Source organism: Hipposideros armiger, unplaced genomic scaffold, assembly GCF_001890085.2.
Source record: "Hipposideros armiger isolate ML-2016 unplaced genomic scaffold, ASM189008v1 scaffold_279, whole genome shotgun sequence".
NCBI classification, from domain to species: Eukaryota; Metazoa; Chordata; class Mammalia; order Chiroptera; family Hipposideridae; genus Hipposideros; species Hipposideros armiger.
In genome coordinates, this window is record NW_017731629.1 from 1,284,161 (window position 1) to 1,299,054 (window position 14,894).

The following is a 14,894-nucleotide window of genomic DNA, read 5'->3' on the forward strand; positions in this document are numbered from 1 at the left end:
AATGTTCATGAGCAAGTGACTTAATCCCGTAAATTGCAGTTTTGTCATCTATAAAGTCGATCTCATAACAGCACTTGTATTATAAAGTCATTGATAGGATTAAATGAAATAACCTGTGTGAAGTGCTTAGATTAGTGCCGGCCACATAGCAATATGAGCTAATGCATAGTAGACACTGTGCCAGGCACTGTTCTGAACACTTTGCATGTATTAATTTAAGCCTCATCATGAGATAGGAACTATTAGCATGCCTATTTACAGATGGAAAAACTGAGGCACAGAGAGGTTAAATAAGTTGCTTGTAGTATCAGACTCCCTGTTTTGACCTATTACATTACACTGCCTCTATAAGCTGTGAGTGAAGAAAACAACTATTAGCTACTTGATGATGATGAGTATGAAGCTGATTCAGAGAGTTAAGTGACTTGCTTGAGATTTCACAACAGTAAATGGCAGAGCCCCTGCGGTGTGAACCCAGGTTGTCTGGCTTCCAAACTTGTATCGTTTGTTCTATTTTATTTCTTCTAGGAGAAAAGCTTGGAGGTGCCTGTCTAGGGGAGCATCTGGGCAGATTATCCAAAGCCCCTAGAAATTGGCGTAGAAAGGACAGTGTGGTGACAAGTCATGTTTGCAACAGCAGGAACAGAGACCTCAGTGAAGTCAGAGCATCTGTATGAATCAGTGACCAAAAGGAGAGGAGTACATGAATGTTCGTGGCTTTTTCTGTGATAGCCCCAAACCGGACACTATGCAGGTGTCCTTCAACTGGGTGGGTGATTGAACAAACGGGGGTACATCCACACAATGGATTACTACTCAGCAATTGAAAGGAACAAACTATTGATACATGTAAGAACTTGGATGAAACTCCAAGGAATTATGCTGAGTGAAAAAAAATCCAATCCCGAAATATTACATGCTGTATAAGTCCATTTCTATAACAGTGAAATGACAACATTACAGACATGGAGAACTGATTAATAGTTGCCAGGGATTAGGAAGGGCGGTTGGGGGTGGGGGTAGGCAGATATGGTTTTAACAGGGCCACAGGAGGGATTCTTGTGTTGCTGGAGGAAGGCTTTGGGCCTAGGGAGTCAGAGGGAGGAAACGCCCACTTCCTGGATTTAACAAAGACCTAGGGGTCCTCTCCCCCAAGTGAATGTCCCTTTCACAGGCACTCAGAAGTAGGAATGGTGGCAAGGGTGGCTCTATCTGGCTTCTCTTCACAATCAGGTACTTTGGTAGCAGGCTTCAAAGTGAGGTGAGAGGAATGCAGGAGTTTGAGAAGGTTTCCTGGACAAATCTGATATATCATGCTTCATTGAAATATACCAATTTAGTGGAAAAGAGGTTTATAGAATTATGTTTTCAGCATCACTAAAGCCATATCCTGTATCAAACAGGTGAAAGAAGCATTAGAAATTAAACAAAAGCCGTTTATAAGCAAAGGTTTTGACAGCAGCTACCCAGGACAGCTGGGTTTCAATTCTGGCTCAGCCCCTAACTCACAGGATTGATAGGGAGACACTTTCAATCTATTACTCTCAACGATAATAGCTAATATTAATTGAGTGATTATTCCATGCCAGGCCACTGTGCTGACGGTTTTAAATGCGTTATTTCACTTATCGTCACAACAGCCCCTCAAAGCCGGAACTGTTCTCTCTAGCTACAGATGAGGACACTTGTGGCCTGCCGAAGTTAGGACATGAGCCTGAGGTCACACAGTGAAGGCAGTGGAACAGATTCACTACCTGCTCTGCCTGTTTTCATAACCACTGCACTGACCACGTCTTGGTTCTCAGCCAAAAGAGATCAGGCCAGTGGGTTTGGATTCTCCACGGCTCCAATGAGCTCATTCTGACCTGAACTCAACATGGCGGAGTAAAGAAATAATTCAAGCTCTACCAATTTTGCCCTACGGGTTAAATGATAAGCTTGGGCAGGCTGAGGGACAGAGAGGTAACTGAATGATTTTTCACCCTTCAAAGGGACGTGACTTAACTTAGGCCTTCCCATTATATCCTGATTGAATGTGAAAAACAAGCCCTTTCTCTCCAATAGCGTTTGGGCCTCTAAAGAGTCCTGTTGGTTGACTGCATAGTATAACCTGCCTCTTTTGATTACCTAAAACACAGGCCAGGGGATAAATAAAATGTCTGTGTGCCGGCTCATTCAAGTGCACATAACGCCCACCTGGAAAAGCAGCTGGTGCTTTTCTAGTTAAGGAACTAGAAAGGACTACAGGCCAGGATGCACTCATGGCCAAGGTGGAAGGGAGATACCAAGATCCAATGCTAGAGGAGAGAGAATACACGATAAACAAAAAATACTGATAAGGTTTTTCTTCTGCATCTTGTAGTTCCTCAGAATTTAAGGAGGAGACCTTTTTGACTGGTTCTTGGTTCCCCTATATCTTCAGGGTTGGCATAGCTTAAAAGAGGGGCCACTCAAATGGAATTGGGGTGAAGGAACATTGCTACCTAGAATAGGCAGACCCATCACTGTCAGTGGCCATTTAAATTCCCCTTTGACTTGCAATCCTTTCCCCACTCCCCACCGAAGGAGGAGGAACAGCAAAATGTTTCAGAGGGCGGGCGAGCTCTGGAGTCAGGTAGCCTCAGCTCACATCCTGGCTCCACCTCTTACTGGCTGCATGACCTGGTGAATTGTTCAACCTCTCCGCACCTCGGTTTCATGGTCTGTGAAATGGGGATGGCACCTGCCTCACAGAGTTGGATGAGGTGATGTACACATGTGCTTGGCCGTAGTCACCACTCCATCAGTGTGAGCTCTGAGAGTATGGCTAACATGTCAGAGGATGCGAGGCCCAAAAAGCTTCCTGATAATCTGCAAGCTGGATTTGTTTCTGTCTTCGTGGTGAGGCTCTGGGACCTCATGGAGGCTGAGAGTGGAGAAACTGGGCTTCTGGCTTTAGTCCTTTTGTGGGTTTTTTTTTTGAGAGGGGGGAAATCTCAGTTTCCTCACCCATAAGATGGGAGTATTAAGATCTGGCTCTGTTTGCCTCGTGACATCTTGTTCATCTCTTTAATGTATTGGGTTGTCGGAAAAGTCATGACGTATTTTTTCTATGTTTTTCGTTGCAAAAATGCGTCATGACTTTTCTGACAACCCAATATATGATGGCACTTTAAGGAGAATGGCACCATAAGGCCTAGAATGTCAAAAGATAGTCTTGAGTAAATGGCTACCCACTCCAAGAGTGTTGCCTCCACATAGAATGTGAACAGTAATACCCTACCTTCCAGAGTGAGGGTAGGGTGATAAAGCCCTGGGAACGCAATGCCAGTTCAGAATCTGCTCCCCTCCTGCCCTCTGCCCTTGATGTCCCCATTGGTGGTCATGCTTCCTAGTTGAGGAACCCTAAATTTCTGGTTTGTGAGTGAGGAATGCGGCTGCCCGGTGAAGTAAACTGTGACCAAACTTCATTCCAGCCACCCAACCAGTTCAAACCTGCTGGATTCTGCTTATTTCCTTCATCCCGCAGTCAAAGCTGCAGGTTGGACTTCAGTTCCCTGCCCCGCCCCCATCCAGTTAATGAATAATGAGTTTTGCTTAGAGATTTAATGTAGAGAGTGTGGTAGGAAGAGATCTGGAATCTTGAACAAAGCATTTGGAGCCCCCCCCCGCCCCCCGATCTCCAGCCCCCAGAAGATGCAGTTGCTACATTTCTATTCCCCAGTTGCCTATAATACATCAGCTCTCGCATCGAAAAACCATCAGTACAGTAAAAAGAGCCAACTTCTGGCCAGTGCTTGCCGACGCAGGCGAAGTCGGGTGGTGTCTGGTGACAGCAGTACACCTTTCATTTGTAAGGAACTTCCATATAAGCATTTCCACTCCCATTTTAAGATGAGGCACCTGAGGTCTGAGGCGTCTAGAGGAGTGACCAAGGTCACTCAACTTGTAGGTGGCTCTGCTGAAATGAGTTCCCTGTGGGCTTTTTGGAGAACCTCTTCGGCCTGATGAAACGGTTAACCTAGAGGATCAGGCAAGCACCCCTCAGCTGATAGAGTATTTTGAGGTGTGAGGGTTTTCCTAATCCCCTCACCATCCCCAGGTGGGCTCTGCCTTCTATGTCCAGGTAAGAGGCTGACCTTGGTGTGTGAACCATGGTGACCTTGACTGTGGTTGAGTGGCTACAGCTCTGGAGGGGCTCCCCACCCATGCAGCCTCCTCACTGCCAGCAGCGCAGTGTCAGAGTCACAGGCTCTGGGATCAAGTTGACCTGGGTTTAAATTCTGTCTAAGCTACTTCAGTTTTGCTGCCTTGGGCAAGGACCCTGTAAGCGCAACTTTCTTGCCTGTGAAATGGAATAAAATGAGCACATCCCTTATAGAGATGTTTTAAATATATCCAGGGTTGGTTACTTAATTTGCAGGCTCCAGTGCAAAGAGAATGTGGCGTTCCTTGTTCAAAATGCAGGAATAGAGCTTTGTACCTTCTTCCATGGTCCCTCTCTTGGCCTGTCATTGCTTTTTTATTTGCTATGGAGTGTGTGCTTCCTCACCCACAGAGACACTTGCTGGGTGAGTGCAGACCCTCACAGTGGCCTGAGGCCCCACCTCAAGACTAAGCGAATAGTGCCATGGGTGAGCCGAGGCGTTTAGCCCCCAGCACGTTTCATTGTCCCATCTGACTTTGCTTATAGGAGCTAAATCCAAACCTAAAATTATTAAGCATTTCAAGATGGCGACCACAGTGCAGTGAGCCTCCAAGTGTAGGCCCTTCTGAGCATGTGCCTTGTGTGATTGTACAGGTCGCACACCCACGAAGCTGACCCTGAATGTGCTTTGTGAGCCTGTAGCATAGTCTCTGGCCCGTATTAAGAACTCAGTAAATGGTCAGTAGAGAGAGCCCCAGCTTTGCTCCCTGGTCCCCTTAGGAGTCCCATATCTCAAGCCTTCACTTGAGCGTTGCATCTCCAGCCTGGCTAATGGGAGAGTCAGGGAAGGTGTTATCACCATCTTTGTACAAATGGGGAAACTGAGGCCCAGAGAGGGGATAGGACTTGGCTATGCTCACCCTGTAGTTTGTAACAGTCAAAAGCTAACAGGGATCTTTAGACTTTCAGTCAATGCTGAGTATCTCAAGATGCCCCCTCTGGGCCTCCTTACCTGGGAATTGTGAGTGACAGCAGCTCACGCAGCTTCCAGCGGGGAGCAGCCTGCCCTAGTCCCCTACCTAGCTTTCCAAACCCCAGCTACATGCAGGGTTTGGAATGCCTTTCCTGCCAAGGTCCTCCCATGGTATTTTTTCTTTCGTATTCCCACTCACCCAAAATTTAATCATATAGAATATAATTTCATTTCTTTTTTTATATTACCAAACATGTTTGTGGCTCATTAAATACTTTTTAACCTTATTTTATTTATAAGAGTTTCATAATCTATTTTAAGGACACTCCATAATTTATCGGACGAACCCCCTATCCTTAGACACTGAGTTTTTTCCAATGGTTTTTCATTTACTGAAAGTCGATGTACAAGTTCTAAACTGGGGATAATCATAAAACCTGGCTCATCGGTCACTATGAGGATTTAATTCATTTCATAAATTGATATAGGAATAGCATTTAGGAAATGAAACAAGTAAGTGCTATCTATGAGTCAGCCAATATTCTGTTTTCTTTATTATTTTGCTAATGCTCTAAGTTGATACCATTGTATACACATCTTTTAATACGTACATGATTATTTCTGGAAGCCGCATTACTGGGTCTGAGGGGAGAGCATTGTTAAGGCTGGCAGAGTGTGTCCAGTTTTCGGAAAGTACGCCCTGAAGCTGACAGGGAGATCAAGGGGTGAGGGAGGGAGGCGGGTGGTGGGGGCGGGATTGGGCCCCAGGCGCTGGCTGGAAACATTTGCCATGGTCTGACTGTGATGCCTGAGGACATTTGTACAACCAGTTTGTCCACTTCCGGGCTGAAAACCAGAAGGGGAGAGAGTATAAAAACTTTAGAGAGGGCCCCAGAAAGCATTTGCTAGCCGAGCACAGACAGAGCAGTTTGCCTTCCAGCTTCAGATCGGTAAGTAGATGTTTTTCTCTGTTCAATTTGATTCCTGAGACTATGGAATTTGGGCCTGGGATGCAAGGGAAGTGAGATGAAATTAGATGGGACCACTGAGTCTTAAATAGCCAGGGACCTAGGATGTTAGGTTGTCACTTCAGGTCAGGACTAGGGAGAGAAGCAGGCAGGATTAACAGCTGCCTTTGTGGTCTGTCTGCCTGCCCCCAACTATCTCCTCTGTTGTCTGTCTTCCATCATGGAGTGGTAACTTTGTATCTGAAAAGTCATTTGTCTTCAGGATGCACCTTATTGTACATAAACACCCAGGGAAGACATATATTTCATAGAACGCTAGAATCATAGAAGTTCAGAGATGAAAGGGAGCAAATTCCATCCAGTATTCTTCTAGAGCTAAAATCTCAGACTTTCATTTGTGAGTCAGAATCCTACATCAGAACCCACTGGTGGCTTGTTCAAAAGGCAGATTCCTGGGCCTGCTCTCAGTGTCTGATTCAGTGGGTCCCAGGAATCTGCCCCTTTGAGAATCCTCCCAGACCACTCATGCTGAGGTAGGTGGGCTACACTTTGAGGAACTCTGTGCTATGATATTCCTAGCCAGTTGGTTGCCCCTAGTGTTGGGAAGCTCACCACTTCAGGAGACGGCCTATTCCATTTTAGAACAGCTCTGACTTTAAGAAAGTTCTGCCTTGTGTGGAGCTGGAATCTGCCTCTGTATACATTTCACCCACTGTTCCTAGTTCTATCCACTAAGGCCACCCAGAGAAAGTCCAGTTCCTCCAGGCTTTGATGGGCAGCGAGATGGCATCATGGAGAATGGAGGGGCAGGTCCTAGTGACCCTTGCTCTGTCTTCAAAACAAGGTGTCCAGGGCTGTGGGCCCCTGGAGCCTGTGTTCCCTGTGTTAGAGGCATCCTCCTTGTTGGGGACTCTGTCCAAGAAGGGGAGCCCTTTGAGGCCAAAGCCTTGCTGAGGGAGACAGAGAATAGAAAACAGCAAGAGCTTATGGATTGTGAAAGGGCCTTTACTCTGCAGCCGACCCTGGGTCTCCGCCTGACTCATCTCCTTTTGTCAGGAGATAGCTGAGGTTTGTAGCCAAAGGGAACGCGGTGAGCACTGCCTCCCTGTGGGTTCTTGGGAAATTCACCTCCCTGGGCCTCTGTTTCCTCCTCTGTCCTGTGCACTGACCATGGGGACCTCAGAGGGCTGATGTGCCCATCATAGAAGACAGTGTGCTCTGCACTCTGTAATGTGTCAGGAAGATGCCAGCTGCTGTTATTCTATTCTCAGGTTGGTGTGCACAGAAGATATCTCAGTCATAATGGATTCTATCCTAAAGTGTGAGTGCCTGCTTGCATTGGATTTTTTTTTTTTCTCTGTATCCTCGGCATGTCCGTCAGGAGACTGTGACTTGGGTCATGGTGGGACAAGGGGCCAGCTCAGCAGAAACTCTTCCCCAGAGTCACCAGAGGTCTGATTAGGATTTACAGAAAAAAAATGTTTATCAGGAAGTTTGGAGTCACAGACCAATAATACTGGGGTCAGAGGCCATGGCAGCTAGAGGCAGAAATGGCCACTCACTTACATCTGTGAGTTGTTAAAGTTTGCATGGATGAGCTCATGCATGTCACGTGCATGCGCATGGTCACTCACTTGTCATTACGTACACCAGGTGACCAGCATCCCTTTGTGCAGCCCATAGGAGCCCCCAGCGTGTGCAGTGCTTATCAGAGGTTCGAGGTCCCTCCTGGGGGAAGAACTTAACTATAGGGCACCACTCCATGTTGATTGGGGGCACGTTTCTTCAACAGCAATCACGCTCTACTTGGTTGGGGAAGGACCCTGGATGGGAGGAAGCAATCCAAGATTTCAGTCACACCATGGCACCAATGTCATTGTATGTTTTTAGAGATGTTACTTGCCTTCTCCAGACCTCAGTTCCCCTTTCTGTAAAATGGGTCCATAATCTGTTTCATACCCACTTCTGAGAATGGCAGCAAGGTTTAAATAGAATAATACTCGTAGGTGTGAAAATGCTTTGAGAAAGCGGAAAAAAACAAACAAAACAAAAAAACAAAACAGAACAACTGCATGTGCAACAGGAGGAGGGGAAAAGAGAGAGGTGACCATGCAGGAAGCCGGCCCTGAGAATTTCAGGTCACAACCGTCAAGCCAGCCTCTCACCTGAGCCCGCTTTTCCTCCACCCCACGCTCCAGGGTTTGGCAAAGATAATGACAAAGAGAAGGAGCGGCAGATAGAGAAGAGGAGGCTGAAGACTAAACCATGTGAGGAGCAGCAGAAGGGGGAGCAGATGGTGAGGCTCTTGTACCCCTGCTGGGTCAGAACAGTCGGGAAATGGGGCTTGACCTGCTCACAGCCACCAGCTCCTGTGGAGACGCCATCTGGGGCAACTGTGCTGTCCAGGTTTGCGCTGTTCCTGGCAGGCAGATGTCCCGGGATATGAGGAGCTGGCTCTGCTCAGGGATAAGAGGACCCAGGGATCAAGTTGTTGGCTAACTGTGAAGTGACTTCAGTGCTTTGTGAATGAACGAGGCAATGTTAAATGGCCATATGGGGGGATTCCAAACCCACTTACGTTAAATTACCGAGTAGGGTCTGGAGGAGAGGGGAAGTCCTCTGAGGACAGTGAGCGCACAGGATGCTGGGGGAGAACCTGGCGCAGCCCCAGGACTTCCACACTGGCATCGTGTCTCCCTAGCAGGAGGACAAAGGCAGTGAGGGTGATAGCAGCAGCAGCAGCAGCAGCAGTAGCAGCAGCAGCAGCAGCGATGAGGAGACTGCACGAGGGCTGGTAAGAGGCACCCGCCTGTGGGCAGGACTCGCAGCGCACCAAAGCACCAGGGAAACTGAGTCCTCAAGGGAGAAGGGACTGGGCAGAGGTCACCCCAAGAGTCAGAGCAGAGTGGGGTTGGTCCCAGAACTGCCAAATCCCAGGGCAGAAGCGAACTCATTGGGAGGCTCTGGCTGAATGGCTGATGTCACCCCAGGATGGCAGGAGGGAGTGCCCAGAGGCAGACAGGTGTGAGAGCAGAGCCGGGCCTCAGACTAGGGTCTTTTGATTCCTAGCACAGTGCTCCTTCCACTGCCCTAAGCAGGCTGAGTTCCTGGCCTTAAGCCGGACATTACGGAGGAGACAAGGGGAGAAAGTGCCATCCCTGTCTCTAAAAGAGCTTTGGGTCTCTCTGGAGCAACATCTAGACCTGCAAAAGCAGACACCAGAGAGCCGTGTGCTGGAAGCCAGTGATGAGCGTGGGCTCTGAGGAGACAAAGTTCTCTGACAGGCCCTGATAAATCTGTAGGAGAAGGTCCAAGGCATAAAGGGACGAGGGCGTTTCACCTGGAGCAGAGAGTGAGATGGAAACAGCAGGGAATGACAACTGAATTCTGGAGGAATTCAGGGTGTGAAGGAGGTCGGGGCTTGGGATCCCCCTGTGACTTCCCTGGAGCTCCCACCGGCTTTGGCCGTGCAGCCCCCACCCCTGCCTTATCTCCTGGGCAAGGTCTGAATTCTTTTCTCCTTGTCCCACAGAGCCAGGAGATGATCACCAAGAAAGAGAAGAAACGCTTCAATTAATTGCGGGAACCAGCTGCCATGGGCGCCCGGGAGAAAAAGGGCTGTCAGGGGCGAGCGAGTGAAGGGCTGTCACACGATGAACTTGTCCACTTACACGAGTCAAGCCTATCACATTCATCCTTGCTCTGTGGTTTCATTTAGGTGATTTTTGATATAGTGTCCCTAGCAACAACAAAACCCTAATACTATAATTTATTGAGCCCCTGCTATACCTCAGTCACGGTGCTCAGAGCTGTTCGCAGTTCTTTCCTGTAACCCCACAAACAACCCATTAGGTCTGTAGTATCATCATTCTAAATTACAGATGAGAAACAGATCGCCCAAAGTCAACACAGCTGTGGAGTGGGTGGATGGGTGGGTGGGAAAAGGAGAGGGTCAAATATCCAGTGTTTGACATGTCGCCTATCCACTCAGGAAACGCATGAAAACCCTGAGCCCAACCACTTGAAGTTCACTGTGCCGCCCTCAGGGCCCTCTCCAGCCCCCATCAACCTAACACAAAAGAACTATAAATAGATCAGGGCATCTGGGAACAAACCTGGCTTGACCAGAATCCTGTGACACACGCAGAGAGGAGAGAGGGGTAGAAGGATACCTGTTGTTCCCAGGCGCAGGAGATGGGGGTTGGATCCCAGCCCTGCCGCTGAGAGACCCTGAGCCCATCTGCCACTGCCTTCCTGGTTTACTTTCTGCACCTGTAGCTCTGGAAATAACCCACACAGTAACACTGTTTAGGTTTCCAAGGTGTTTGGCTCCATCTTCTGCTCAGCTCTGATCACTGCACGGAGAGCTCAAGACCCAAGCAGGGGACACTTTCAGCCTCTTTCTCCCTCAAGCGGCTTCTCTGGGCCTCAGTCGTTTAAACCAGAGGCCATGGATCTTATGTCCACATAACGGAAAGGGGGCCAGTAGGGCAAACCACTCCTCCTCTGCTTCTCCCATTATACCTCCTGGGCTTTTAATGGCCGGATTCTAGGTCAATGGGAGTGCTTCCAAGATACTCTCTTGAACTTGTACTCACCTTCCAGAAATAAGTAGGACCTGGGCAGGAGTGAGTCAATCCTAGACTCTGCCAGGAGGCCCCAGATCCTGAAGCCAGAAGATGAGAAGAATGGCCCTTGGGTCCTCCCCAGGCAGGGCTGGAAGATAAAGTACTGCCGAGGCGTTGATGCCTTTCGCATTACTCCAGCCCTCCGAGGCGTATTTCCTTGCTGCTGATGAGCAGGCAGAGAAAGACGGCCTGCAGAGAGAAACAAACAAGATGTGGGAGATGTACAATGAGAGAGAGGGGGGGTGGGGGGTGGGGAGGGAGAGAAACTCTTAGAGGGTGAAAGAGATTGGAATGAAGATCAGAGAGACATAGACATAAAGAGATGGAGAGAGACGCACATGAGAGACAGAGAGGGAGAGACTGGAATGGGGTGGTGGTGGTGGGGCGGAGAGTGAGAGAGAGGTTCAGAGAGACAGAAGTGATAAAAGAGAGACAGCCCCTTCCCTGGCTCTCCGTATTTTTCCAGCTTTTCCCAAGGTCCAGCTGGCAGGGGCCCTTGCCTTCCCTGAAATATCCCCGAATCTTCCCCCATTCACCTTTACGCCTGGGCAAGCTTCACTGGGTTTCTGCCTCTTGCAAAGATGATTCCCAACTAACTCAGCCCTGGGAGGGTTTGGGGAGGGGCTGGGGACACTCACAGATCTGTCCAGGAAGCAAACGTTGCAAGCTGGGGAAGCAAATGCTCCATTCTGCTCAACAGACTATCTGTCACTTCTCATTACCTCCAGGACCTGGAGATGACTCTATTCTTCGGAAAACATCGACAGAGCCGCCAACTCCCAGTATAGTTGGCAGGTCTGTCATCGGTGGCGGTCTTCCTGGGAGCCGACTCCCTGCTCACCTGAAGTAGTTAATGAGGCTCAGGCTGTGCCCATTGGCACCTCCAGGCTGATGTTCACATGATGCTCTTGGCTTCCGGGGACTGTCCCTGCTGTCCTCTCTGCTCAGGCCAAGCCCCGCTCACCTAGCCACCCCTCCAGGAAGCCTTCCCAAATCCTTCCCTTTCTAAACTTCCCTAGCATCTATCGTCTCATGTCCTTTAGTGCATTTTGCTCCACAATTATGTCACCTAAAGGGCTATTATATTAAGTTATAAGCCCGTCATGCCTACTGTGTGAGTGGAAAAGGAAATCATTAAATCCCTATTGTTTCTGGTCACTTCCCATATGTTCTTTAGCAAATCTCATAGGGTGTCATTTTTGTGCTACTGATAATGAATGTTATATAATCTGTGAGTGTGAAAATTAAACTGCTATAGCACTGAAAAAAAAATCCCTATTGTTTCTGGTAATAAGAGCTATTCATAACAGAGGACGTTATTCTGATGCTGTGAGTTTTCCAGGTGCTGTTCTAAGCAGCTGTTATCTAGTGTAGTAACTGACAGAACAGGAACCGGGGGCACAGAAAAGTTAAGTCACTTGCTAAAAAGGTCATGTCTATCGTCAGTGACAGAGGACAAAGGAGATTTCATGACAGCTTCCTCCTCCTTCCCACTTTGCTGGCCAGTACCTAAAAGTCCACCAATGAGTGGGGTGGACGGAAGTTTGGAACAGAGAAAATAAATGGAAAGTCTGGAGGTTTGCTCTGGGGACAGAGAGGAGGCCAACTTAGCTTGAGCTGTTCATTCATTGAGGGAACCAGAAGGAGATAAACCTGAAAGAATAGGGCCGGGCTCTGGAATCCTAAAAGGTTGAGTTGGGCAGGGCAAGGGGTCATCTGGCCCAATCTCTTATCTATAGTGGGAATAAAAATACGTGGCTTGGTTGTAATAAGAGATTCTGGTCTGAGGCTCAACTCTACTGTGTGTTGTTGGATAAATTCCATGTCACCTCTGATCTGGGTTTGTCCTCTCTGATGGAAATACTCCAGAAGTTTCTCCTTATTGGCAGTTTGGTTCTCTGCAGTTCGGATACCCATGGGCAACCTTGGTGGGAAAACATTAAATGCAAAGTTCCAATAATAAACAATTCATAAGTTTTAAATTGCCTGCCATTCTGAGTACTGTGACGAAATCTCGCGCCATCTCACGGGAATCATCCCTTTCACCTGGCATCTCCACAGCTGTTGCTCTCCCCGTGCCCATTAGTCACTTAGCAGCCATCTTGGTTATCAGATCAACTGTGGTGGTACTGCTCGCTCGTTGTTCTTGTGTTCAAGTCGCCGTTATTTTACTTCATAACGGCCCCTCAGAGCAAGAGTACTGAGGTGGGCAACTCGGATATGCCAAAGAAAAGTCTGGAAGTGCTTCTTGTAAAGCGAAAAGGTGAGTACGGTACAGTACGATATTTTGTGTGAGAGAGACCACCTTCACATACTTTTTATTACAGTATATTCTAATTGTTTCATTTCATTATTATTGTTGTTAATCTCTTGCTGTGCCTAATTTATAAATTAAACTTTATCATAGAGACATATGTACAGGAAAAGACATATATATATATATATATATATATATATATATATATAGTCCGGTACTGTCGGTAGTTTCGGACATCCACCGTGGGTCTTGGACCGTACCCGCCGTGGGTAAGGGGGGGACACTCCTTTTTGTCCTGGCTCCTGAAGGAGAGCAGAATTTGCCACCCCAACATGTGCCACTTTGGTATATTGATTATCTTGAATTAAAGTTATTTGAGAAACAGCGAGCGCAAGAAGGATACTCTGACCTCCTTTGTGCCCCTGAAAGCAGGAAATAAATCTCCCATGTGAAAGGTGCTCCCCATGAACCAGGAGGAAGGGAGACACCCTGAACACCAGAGACAGGGAATTGAGGGCTGAGGAAATTGTGCGAACGCACCTTATTACTTCCTCACTCATTTACTCCCTCCAGTGTATTTTTGGACTTGTCAATTCTTCCTAGATTTATTGTTTCTTTGTCTAAAAGGTATAAAAGCTGCCTGCTTTGGTTACTTCTTTGAGTCTCATTTTTAATGGGGCTTCCATATGTATGAAATGTTTTTCTTTTGTTAATCTGTATTTCATCCACTGAATTGTCAGGCCAGCCAAAGAACCTAGGAGGGAGGGAGGGGAAAGTTTTCCTCCAGCATTACTCTGTCATTGGCACAAGAATTTAGGGAGCTTTGGGCTGAGGAGTCACTAAGAAATTCTGGGCAAGGGGTCCCCTTCTCCTTTCTGGGCCTTAATTTACAGTCTGAAAAATGGAGACCCCATCCACCTCCAGGGTTTAGGGAGGCTGTGAGGCTGGCCAGGATGTCTGCGGCACCCAGGAGGGAGAGGCAGAGTTCTGGGAGGGCCCTAGGGGAATGGGGGGGCTCCTGCTTTGGGCATAATCAGGATTCTTCCCCGCTCTTCCCACTGGCTTCTCAGAAGGGATTTTGGCTGCTGTGGGTCCCGCCGTAGGAATGCGCTCTCCTCCTTTTATCTTGCTGGGACAGGTTACACAGCTCACAGGTGATGAGCTCATGCTGGGGTTGAGTGCTGGGCTCCTCTGTCCTGCACGGGCAGCCCCTGGGCTTCCTGGCCATTCCTGGAGGGGCCTGAGGGAACCAGACCTGCTTCTCCTCCTTCTGCCATCGCCTCTCTCCATTCCCACCCTGACTCCAGAGGCTTCTTCTCTGCCCATGCATCTCTGCCCAAGGAGAGAGTGCACGAGTGCACCATTCTGACCACCCCAGCTGCTCATGTCAGCATTGGCTTCACCGTTTCCCAAGCACACCCCACCCTCCATGAGGCACGCTAGGCAAGACTCTTAGCCGCATTCATGTGGGCAAGTGGACACTAAGAGGAAAAGTACTGCTGGTAGAGCCAGAACTAAAACTCCTTCCCTGGGGTTCTTTGCACTACGCCAGTGACTCTCAGATTTGGAATGGTATAAGAATCACATGGGAGTTTCCTAAAATGCAGACTCCTAGGCCATCAACCCCAGAGAGCAGATTCACAGCAACGTCAGTGGGGCCTGAGCATCTGTATTTTTCACAAATGCTCAGGGAATGATGATACACACCAGAGCTTGAGGGCCCCCTCACCTTCTAAATCCCAGACATGTGGTGTGCAGGAGAGGTCCAGAGGAAAAGTAAACTTTACCGAGTCCCCAGCTGTGTCGGGTACTTTAAATGGACCATTACCCATGAAGGAGATATTGTTATTCCCATTTCATAGGTGAGAAAACTGGGGTCTGGGGAAGTTAAACAGTTTATCCTGTCTCACAGCTGGTAAGCAGAAAAGCTGGGATTTGAACT

The 14,894-nt window shown here is 48.2% G+C and overlaps 1 protein-coding gene across 2 annotated transcripts; it reads left to right on the forward strand.

Annotated features, from left to right (window-relative positions):
- The first annotated feature begins 5,938 nt into the window (after nt 1–5,938).
- Nucleotides 5,939–10,926, forward strand: LOC109390792 (protein FAM133-like). 2 transcript variants are annotated; one of them, XM_019657724.1, is made up of 5 exons: nt 5,939–6,049; nt 7,339–7,388; nt 8,266–8,363; nt 8,772–8,861; nt 9,600–10,926. In XM_019657724.1, exons 2-5 carry the CDS (start codon nt 7,370–7,372, stop codon nt 9,642–9,644), a joined length of 252 nt encoding a protein of 83 aa, XP_019513269.1. In that variant the 5' UTR covers nt 5,939–6,049; nt 7,339–7,369; the 3' UTR covers nt 9,645–10,926. The 2 variants fall into 2 exon arrangements, with proteins under 2 accessions (XP_019513269.1, XP_019513268.1); XM_019657723.1 differs by having other exon boundaries at nt 5,944–6,049; nt 8,769–8,861.
- The last annotated feature ends 3,968 nt before the right edge of the window (nt 10,927–14,894 follow it).